Below are 10,782 nucleotides of genomic sequence, written 5' to 3' on the forward strand. Positions count from 1 at the left end.
TGGGTTCCTTTCCCACATGACTACTAATCTTTATAGCCCCTTTAAGATGAAATGGATTGCTGTATTTATAAAAAGGAAATAAAAAGAGTTAGCAACTGGTACTCACTTTCTTCTTGTTTTTGAAAACTTTTTACCTCCCAGATAGAATATTCCTGCAAAAGAGGAAACTAATAAAATGTACACTTCACAAAGCCCAAACCAAAGCTTGACTGTAATTTTATTCCTCATTGGTTGGAGCTGCATAGTGATTATGTTTGTAATAAATATGGATAACAATATTATTATTAATAATAGTCACTAGTATTTATTGAGCACTCACTATGTGCCAGATAGCTTCAAAGTGCTTTACATATACTGACTCAATCTTTCCTCACAACAGTGCTTTGAGGGTTGGTACTATTATAATCACATTTTTAAACGAAAAGCTAAGGCACAGAGAGGTTAAGTGACTAGCCTAAAGTCACAGAGCTGGTAAAGGGAGGACATAGCAGTGGATCCCAGATATTCTCATGCTCATCTAAAGAGCCACAGGCACTTGTCATTCTCCACCCAGAGTTCTAACCTGTAAGCAACACCACCTCTCACATAAACAGGTAAACAGATTACATCAAATACAGGTATGTTCGAACCACATCAATTCACTTATCCTATGAACCAAGGTCAGTGCATCTACTTTTTTCCTTTTTATTATCTACATTATAGATACAAATATAGAAACAGAAAACAAAAATAAAGTAAAAGAGCAAGGATGCTAACTTTCTGACCTACTGATTGCCAAAGGCATTTCTGAGTAGGAATGAAATATAGCCAAGAGTTGTCTTAAGAGGGGATTGTGTTCCTAATCCATGTGTAAGCCATGCAATCTAAATCGCCACTGCAATGTCCCTTAACACCTTCAAAACATACAGAATATGGTATGTAACATATGCCAACCTGTACAAGAACATGTATGTAGATATATACAGAACTCACTAATATAACAGATATAATACATATGCAAAATATAGGTGAACAGTACTTTTATGCTACCTCATAGGAACATGGTTATTAAATGATGTGTGTTGTTACATCTGTGCAAGTTAAATGTGGTCATGATGTGATGCCCAAAGTTTGGGCAAATTGGAAGGTGCAAGACAAATGCTGCCAGCTTGGAGTTTTATTCTCCACTCCCGCAAGGGGTGAGCACCTCCTGCATACCTGCCAGCCCCTGGTGACTTGGCAGACAGCACTCTCCTTGTCTGCCACCATAGGGAGCCCTCCAAAATCCATAAACCAAGAACCACAGAACCTGAAACCAGTGCCGACGGCGGCTCTCTGTCTTTAACCAGCAAAATGCATTAACAGATTTTGTTTTTTTGTTCAAGACATCCAGCTGCATGAAATGCAGCTCTATCCTCATCTTTTTTGCAACACAGAACTTACTCAACCCCAGGCCAGTCTGTTAAGTGAGCTCGGGCCCTGAATGAGGCAGCACTTCAAGGGTCACTTTTAGACATGCAAGACAAGTTTAGAGACCCTTTCACTCAAGCTGACTTTGCCCAGTGGCTCACCAATGACATTCTGCAAGAGGAAACCTATCAAGCATAATACAGAACAATGCCATTCCTGCGTACACAGGAAAATGAGCTATAAATGCTGAGCAACTGATTAGCAAACAAGCGTCACTCCCAGAGGCCTCTGGGTCAACCTTTTTATAAGGTATCTAAAATTGAAATGAGGGGAGAGTTACAAAATTGAGGAGAGAGATCTTGCTTACTTTACAAATTCAACTTCTTCTATTGTTAAACATGCAAAGGAAATGCCCCACAGCCAAAAAACAAAGTTGTACACTAACCTGGTTGAAAGCAGTTTTCAGAAATATACTTTTGTTCCTAAATAATTATTAGCTAAACATTTTAAACCAAGCTGTAAGGAAAAAAAAAATCAGGGTAATTTTCTTTCTTACTACCTGAGGCTATTCAGTAATTATGCAAATAGCAGGGAATTTGTCGCTTTGAGTAACCATAAGTGTGTAAAATAATTTGATTAAGTAAAATACAGTTGTGTTAGTCATCATACTAATTTGACAAGGACTTTAAAAATGTCTCAGCTTTCAGCTTCTGGGTTAGATATGCAAGAACGCATCTTCAAAACTGATGCTTCTTTAGAAAACAAATAAATAAAAGAATAACAAATGCAAAGGCATCTCACCTCACCCATCAATTGCAAACCCAATGAACGCTTTCCGCCTTAAAAAAAAAATGGGGGGGGGGACTATAAAGCAGTTAACCACCCTGGGTCATGTCCCATTACTTTGTCTAAGTCAGTAGGGAAATACCCACTCTTGGTTCATAGGGACTGGCTGTGAAAAGTCCCACTCAGGAGTCTAGTTTGGCATTTGTAAGTTTTCATCTGGAGAAAATTCAAATGCATGTGTATGTGAGCCTGAATCGTAATTGCCTAGAAGTTTCAGAGGTGTTACTTTCCTGTACACATCCTTATCTACTCCAGCCCTGAGTAATTTGATAGCAGTGGCAAACCACTATCACAGAGCTACCCTGGGTCAATGGCTTGAAACATCTCAGTGGGTCTCAAAAAAACAACGGCCAAGTGCACACAAAATGACTTTCTCTGCATGCAGTGCCCATCTGCCTGTCCCTTTTCCAAACAGTCCAAGACGTCGTCAGATGTTACATTCTTGCAAGTAGGTCAGTTCAGACTGGAGCCACCCAAAGCAAAGGCACAGGTAGAGGAAAATGAAACCGCTTTCCCTGTTCGGCACACAGTGACTACCAAACTGAGTGGGCCTCTCCTGCATGAAAAAATTATTTCTTAGTCAGACAATTTAAGTGACTGCAATAGAAAATCCCTGAGACTGTTGCTTTATCTGAAGCATAATTTCCAGTTAAAACATTTGCAAATGTACCCGAAATTCAGACACCAGATACTGCCCAGGTTGTATCTGGATTACCTTATTCATATCATCACCAAGTCTGGCCGTTAAGATCAATGACCATCTGTACTGCCCTGGAAGGCCCTGCCACCCAGGCTAAAAGTTGCTGGTTCCCAGCCTAGCCTAAAAATTGGTGGCCTTAGCATATACAGTTCTCCCTTGGCTGTCCTCCCTGGGCAGGTTTTTGAGGGAAAACACACACACACACACACACACACACATACACACACACAAAGTCCTGCTTTTCAAAGTTGCTTCTCTAATCACAAGCAAGTTCCTGCCTTCCTGCTTCATTCAGCTCTGCAGTTGGGAAACCTTCAGCAGTGTCATTGCAGAACACTGGCTAACTGTGTTTTCAGAAAGAAATGCAAGGAATGAAATGAAGCCTTCAAAAAAAAAAGGGCACCAGGGAAGACTACACAAGCAGGTAGCTGCATGGACTTTTGGAATCAAGTAGAGAATAATGCCATTTGCATACAATTTGCAATTGTCCTTCTCTCTATGTAAGTAAGCGTTGTTGATAATGTGCCAAGTCGTGACCTTCATCAGGTATCTGCAAATGCTTCAGAGGGCTTGCTGATGGCAAATGTAAAGGTCATGTACAACACGCACCTTGCACATGGACCCTGAGTGTATGAGCACCTACAGGCAGAGGGTCTCAGGTTTCCTAAGAAGAATGCCAGTACGAATGAAAGGGACGAAATTTGCCTTGACTGCAAACATCCTGCAATATTTTACTCTCAAATTATCCACAGAAGAGTCTCACATAGCTGAAGGAACAACAAACATCCTTAACATCCTTTTCTCACCTCCGGAGAAAAGCTGAAGGGAAAATTCTGAAGTGGCCGAGAAGAGTAAAGCCCGATAGCAGTCTGGTTCAGTCGACACCCCCCCGCAAGCAAACTATTTCTTTTCATGAGGTTCAGATAGCAAGGAAGAGTGGAGGGCAGCTGGGCAAAGCAGAGCCCTGAGCACCTTATGCCTCCACTCCCAGTAATTAAAATGAATTCCATTCCCTAGGCCTCCATCGGCTTTCTGCAAGTTACCTGTTGATTCCAGTTATCCTACCCCACATGGCTCTGCATCGGCCAAGGCTGTAAGTGCCAGGTGCCACCACCAGGTGGACTGAGCTCCTCCTCCGCCTGCTACTAACACCTTGAATTCAAGGCGACCTCCTGTCTCCTGCCTCCACGGGTCCACCACTCCAGTGAGCCTTCTGCTTCCTAACTTTATAAAGAGCTGGGCCATTCTTCTGGTTGTAGCCCAGCACAGTTTCTTTCTAAAACCCTTAGATCATGGCAAGCTAAAAACAAGCCCAGGCCTTTATCATTTGTGGAGTGAAAAGTTCTGTTAGCGTTTGCCATAAATAAATAATGCACTTTCTCGAGCAAAATTGGTTTGAAGCAACCAGAGTGTTAAACAGAAAGCAGTTGATATATTAATTGCCTCCCTTTAAACATAGACTCAGTTAGGTACTATGTGCATTTGCTTATGCTAGAGCAGAGATCCACATATATTTTATTAATGTGCATTTGTCTCTTAGTAATACAGGTACCTATTCAATATTTTAAGCATTTAAATTCCTTCTAAGGAAGCTCTGATAAACTGACCCCCAAGACACAGTTGTCCCCTAACCTCAAAACTCCGAAGGCCACAGGTAGGTACTGTCTGTAACTGTGCATTATACCTACAGACAAAATGAGTGCATTTTATAAAACAAAATCTAAACCGAAAATAAAATGTGCTTTTGGCCAAAGGGTTCACCTGCCACATAATGTCATGGATGTGCCCAACAGAGATACAGATTTAAATGCCTTTCATCTCAGAAGGAGCAAGGGAAATGCATTTGATTTTCAGAAGCCCGGCAGTTCTGTCACGCCAGGAACCAAGCTAAGTTTGAAGAAAGCTCCCTAATAACCAAATAACTGACTTGACTCGGCACTCGAGAACAAGTGCTGTTTGTACTTCCCTTTGAGAACAAGCTCCAAGTTTAGGCGATTGTTTATGAATGGAATCGGGCACCCAGTGTCTGGCCCTTATTAACTTCAACCCAAGGCCAGGAATGAGGGATTAGTGGTAACCGCAGGAAGAGTATAGTTCTATCTCTGGATGTGGTTATCCAACAGCCATAATCTTGTCCAAGTCTATCTTCATCAAACTTGTTCACTAACACCAGTTTCAGGTCAATAGCTAAGTAACAATTTAGCATCATAAACTCTGAAAAACCTTTCCCTGTTTACACCAGCCTGTGCTTGGGTATGGAAGTTCACTCTCTGGAACTCAAGTTGGAACTACCTGAGCAAGGCAGGAGAAAGCGGCAAAGTGGGTACTTGACAGTGCTGAGTCATTACAAGCTTGTTTCCTCTGAAATGACATGCACCCATGGGCCATCTGAACATTAAAATCACCTTTCTGGAGGCAAATAAAATACATGCACATGGTGCAAAATAATGCATCCCTTTCGTAGGTGAGAGACCACTATGGGGAATTTAGCTCCAAGAGTGGGCAGCAGGAACTACCCAAACTCTCAGCTCCTCTTCAGGTACTGTAACTTTATCCCAGACGCTTAAAGATGGCTATTGGGGTACGGGATGGGAATATTACCCCTGCAGCACCGGCTGGGACGAAGAACACATTTGTGAGCTTTTTACTCTAAATCGTTAACTACCCCCACACACACCCCTCCCCACCCCATAATTGGCGGATGGAGAAAGCGCCTTGAGAACATGATGCATAATGGATTTGTTTTCAAGGCGGATGGAATGGGGAGTAGAGGACGCAGGATGCTAACTGGCTTTTCTTTCCATGTGCAGATCACCTGAAAACAGCGATGCCTTCCTCTCCAAGGAGGTTCCGAAACTCACCATCTGGCTCCCCCCTTCAAGGGGAAGAGGAATGGTTTTCACGCCCACCTGCCCGCCGCCTCTCCTCCCCGGGCACCCCCAGCCCTCGGCGGCCGCTCGAGCTGCTGCCGGCATCCGCGGTCCCCGGCCGCTCCCGGCTCGCTCGGCAGCCCCGGCCGGCAGCTCCCCCGGCGGCCGCCTCTGCACCACTCACCAACCTCCACGCCGGGCCGAGGTCATGCCCGCCTGCCCCCCGCGCCTGAGTGGCCCCCTCCTCGTGCCAGCTGGCCGCTCGGGAGCGGGCTGGGGAAGGGGCCCCGCGGCAGAGTTGGCACAGGGACTCACCAGGTAGGCGCCCACAGTGCCCTGCGCCAGCATCAGGGCGCACTCGGACACCAAGAAGATCTTGATATTGGAGAAGCAGGACACCTTCTTTTTCTTCTTCTTGTTCCTCTGCGCCTCGTCCCCCTGCAGCTCGCCGCTCCGGCCGCCGCCCGACGAACCGCCCGGCTTCTTTCCCTGCATCCTTCCCCCGCCGCCGCCGCTGCCGCCGCCGCTTTCCCGCTCGCCCCGGGTGTCCGGGCCGCTGCCGGGCGGGGGTGCGCGCCGAGAGGCTGCGTGCTGTCCCCGCCCAGGGCGCGCCGCGGCCGCCCCCGTCCTGCCGAGGTTGAGAGGTGGAAAGCACAGCTCCTTGCCGCCGCCGCCACCGCCGCGTTCTTCCCCCTCCTCCTCCTCGTCCTCCTCCTCCTCCTCCTCAGCCCTCCCCTCGCCTCCTCCTCCGAGCTGTGCCAATCACAGGGGCTCCTCGCGCCGCCCGCCGCCACCGCTGCCTCGGCGCCCGCGGACGCCCGCCGCTGCCATCGCCCTCTTCCCCTCACCCGCCGGCCGCTCCTGCCCTGGCCTCCTCTGGCCCCTGCCCCTCGGCCCGGGCCTCGGTCGCACCTCGCCGCTGCCGGAGCTCCCCCACAGGAGGCGCAAGGGAAACCGGTCTGCGGTCGCGGCTGGAAGGGTCTGGCTGCCGGGAGGAGTGGGGAGCCCTCGCGGGGTCAGGGCGGGGGTGCCCCAGAATGAGGACGGCGGTACCCGGCCCCTAGATGGCGCTGTGGGGCCCGGGGCGCCGCCGTGGGGAAAGGGTGGTACTGCAGGAAGAATCGCGCGCGCGGAGATGCGGCTGCAAAAGCGTCTCCAGGGAGCCTGGACCTAATGTTTTGGCGTCGGGGTGCCAGACTGGTGGGAAGGGGGTGTTTCCAGGAAGAGAGGGAATACAGATATTTCCGTATTCTGCCCGGATATTCCGGGGGACAGATGTTGCGCTCTGGGGCTTGGGGAGGTGTCAGAGGTCAGAGCTGTTGAGGCATCAGCCGCCTGCAGGCGTCTGCTGCTGTTCCCCGAGGCCACTGGGCGTGCCGAAATGGCCCCAGAAAGAAAAGAGTGAAAGGGACCCAAGCACAGCGAAGGAGAAGTTCGCTTAATCCGTCGGGAGCCATGCAAAATATCAGTCGCCCCCAGCCACGGTGTCCAGGCGGCTGCACGGTCGCAGCGACCCCAGCAGAGGGCCTTGACCCGCCCTCCAGTCTCCTGGAACCCCTCCGCAGGAACGAGGCAGCCTTGGCCGGGGACGGACGGGAGGTGGGGAGCCACAGCCTGCCTTTGTCCCCACCCCTCCCCTGTCCACGTGGCCTGTCCACCTTCCTGTGCCTGAATGACCCTGTCCCGTGGCAGCCACTCTTCAACTGGTCTCCACACTCAGCATCACCAAGGAGTCTGGGCCACAAGGAGTTTGGGCCTGATAGGCTCTGCTGGCCCTCAGCCACAGCCTTTGGAAGGTCGGAGAAAACAGGGCTTGAGCACTCAGCAACTTCCACCTGGGGAGCTGGGGAATTGGGGCGGTGGAGAGGGGTGCGGCCGGGGGTGGGGGGCGTGGAGGGGGTCTCAGCCAATCACTTGAAAAGCCTTTTCTTAATAATCGTGTTAAAGAAAATGATCCACTACCCCGTGCTCCTATGTACCACTATAGGCTTAAATTCCAAACCAACCAGAATTTTTACTTTCTCCCAAAGAACTAGAATGTGAATAGGCTCTGTAATGACTGGGTATTTTTATTTTGCCATACCATTTAAATACGAAATGCTTCATCCTTCTGTGGTTCCAGACATGATCTCCCTGGGGTGTAGTATCCCTTTGAGATGCTGACCTCTGCCCCCTGCCCTTCTTTGTCTGGGCCATCCCTCATCTGAATTGTCGCACCCCCAGGTCACTTTTCCATTTCCCTCAATTTCTGTCATCATTGGCTACACCATTACCAGGAAGCCTATCATTAGATTCCTTCCTGTTTCCCCCTCTTTTATCCCTCCCCAACCCCCTCGTTGCTCACATGCCAACTTTTCCTTAGAATCTTTCTATATCTACACCTCTAGTATATTTCTATCTTCTATAGTGTCTTCAGTTTCACCCCCTTCATCACTCTTGCATAATGAAAGAGCCTCCTCACTTACTCCTGAAACCCTTGAGGAGCTAGCTCTCTTCCCTACCTTTGTGCATGAAAGCTGCAAAGCTGAGTTGGGACTTTTTACTTGTCTCTAAACTGATTCTATAGCTGTTGAAGTGGCATTCAGAGTGCATCATGGTTTTCAAATCTTATTTACATACTTTCTAATGACAAGAGCTAATGTTTACTGAGCATTTACCCTGGCCAGACACCTTTCTAAATGCTTCACCCTCATTAATTATTTAATCCTCAGAACAATCCTCTAAACTAGGTACTATTTTAGCCCTCTTTTACAGATGGGAAAACTGAGGCCCAGAGAGGCTAACTAACCTGTCTGTTGTCACTTGTCCAGTAAATGGCATAGCCAACTTTTGAAGCAGGGTGTCTGCTATCACAGACTGGGCTGTTAATGACCACCTATAGATTACCTGTCTCATTTATCATCCAGTGCTCTCGTGGGAAGGGCAGCATTTGTGTTGTTCCTGTTTTATAATTGAAGACTCAGAGAGGTGTAGTGACTTTCCCAATGTCACACAGCTAGAAAGGGATAGAACTTAAGTCTAACTTCCTTTGCTCTCTGCCACAGGCAGAGCAGGGCATGGGTTTTTTAAAGTTTTGACTATTGATTTTAGAATTTCAGAAAAATTTGCCTTTAAGAAATCACACACTTTTGATGCCAGAAAAGGAATTTTGGGTTAGGATCGTGGATTCTTCCTATAATTAGCAGGAAACAGCCATGAAAATAATCCTGTGCCTGAAGCCTCAAGAATAATCAAAGTCAGCCTGAAGGAAATCAGGCCACAGCCTAACAACAACCAGAAGGAAGGTATTGAACATGACCAATTCTTCCCTCCTTGCTTGTCCTTTATTTTCCTGTAGGTCAGGGTTCCAGGGATGTTGAGATGGGTTTCTGAGCAGCAGATACTTCTGCCTGGCAGTCACCTAGCTTGGTATGAAACAGAGGTTGCAGCAGAAAAATAGAAGCAGCTCTCATCTCTGTATAGCACATTAATGCTTATAAAGTATTTTATGTCCTATATCCCAGTTGGTTCTCACAACAGGGAGAGCTGGTTTTATTATCCTCCTTTACCTCATAAGAAAGAACAGCAAGTGATTTGTCGGAGCTCACAACTAGCAAGTGGCAGGAATAGAATCTGCATTTTCCACCCCAAATCAGTGGGAGCACCAGAGAGGAGGAGGGAGATTAGAAGGGGCTTGGCCCTCCCGTGATCTGCAGTGGTCCCTCCAATCAGCCTCTGAAATGGACAACTGGCAATCGTGTAGAGAGTGAGGCAGACCTCACCCAGACGCACCTCAACTCCTGCAGCCTTAAAGCCTGCTTTAGAGAAATGTAGTAGCCACCACTTCCAGGCCACAGATTTCTCAGTCATCTGTCCCCCTAGTGGTAGATGGAGAATTTAGGAAAGGGTCAATATTATGAATGATTGTAGAACCCTTGTGATTACTTTGGCCTCTCAACTACTTTTCTGGGCTAGATGACTTTTCTAAGCTAGGAGAACAAATTACTAGCTAAGGCTGTGTTTCCTGATTCCTTACCCTATATGGCTACTGGAGATAATCTCAAACATTCGGAAGTCACGCAATCTTGAAATCTAAGCTAGGGAAGTAAAAAGATTGGGTGACATGGGAAAATAGACTGGCTTTTGATTCTTAAAATATTAGTAAGCTGTATGTAAATGCTTCAGCAATTAGGATTTGGAGAGCTTTTCTCCCCCATTTTAGAAAGGATCATCAGCTCAATTTATGTAGGAGAGAAGTGGGTTAACTTCATGGGCATGGAAAAAAATGACAATATCTTCCACTGTTACTGGGCTGTGGCAAGATTTCACAGCAAGCAGCCTTAATGTAATCCAACACAATGAGAAACTGTTGTGCAAGTAATTCACATGAACCATCCTTTGCCAATTTCAGTTTTGTTCACAGGCAAATACAAAGTTGAAAAATAAATGCAAAGAATGATTTCTGATTGTCACTGAGATGGGAAATAGAAGCTTAGATTCTCACCCTGTGTGTGGACTTTTTTTTTTAAAGCACCAATCATTTATTGTAGATAGAATTGGGGCCAGGCCAACTTATTTGGCTTGAAACTAATATTTGGGCTGAGTTGAAGTCATTTTCTTTCTGAGTTTTTCTCTCTCTATCCCTTTTTCCAATTAGCCTGGTCCATTTGCCTTTCTACAGTATATCCTCTGTTTGCTGCTTATTATATTTATAGCTCCATGTTTTAAATTATATCTCTTAATTTGAATGTATCTTAAATCTCAGCAAAGAAAAGGATAAGCATCAGCATGGATGTCGTTTTTTTAAAAAATAATGAATCCAAAATCCAAGTGGAGAAACAGAAAGAAGAAGAAAGAACATTCATGGAAATTGGAAAATAGACATGACAAAAGTAGAGTTTTAGGAATGTGTTATAGTTATGGAAAATGAGTGTTGAGGTAAAGGAGAAGGAAAAAATAATAAACATTTACCAATATTAGTGCATTTGGGGAGCTTAT

At 46.5% G+C, this 10,782-nt stretch overlaps 1 protein-coding gene across 2 annotated transcripts in view; it reads right to left on the reverse strand.

Moving 5' to 3' along the window:
- Window positions 1–6,300, reverse strand: part of SLCO3A1 (solute carrier organic anion transporter family member 3A1) — a 296,702-nt gene extending 290,402 nt beyond the window's left edge. For both annotated transcript variants that reach the window (XM_037832968.1, XM_037832967.1), the window contains exon 1: window positions 6,121–6,300. In XM_037832968.1, coding sequence (XP_037688896.1) covers window positions 6,121–6,300 — 180 coding nt within the window. The remainder of the gene's footprint in view (window positions 1–6,120) is intronic.
- Window positions 6,301–10,782: the final 4,482 nt, after the last annotated feature.

The sequence above is a fragment of the Choloepus didactylus genome, chromosome 4, assembly GCF_015220235.1.
Source record: "Choloepus didactylus isolate mChoDid1 chromosome 4, mChoDid1.pri, whole genome shotgun sequence".
Lineage (NCBI taxonomy): Eukaryota > Metazoa > Chordata > Mammalia > Pilosa > Megalonychidae > Choloepus > Choloepus didactylus.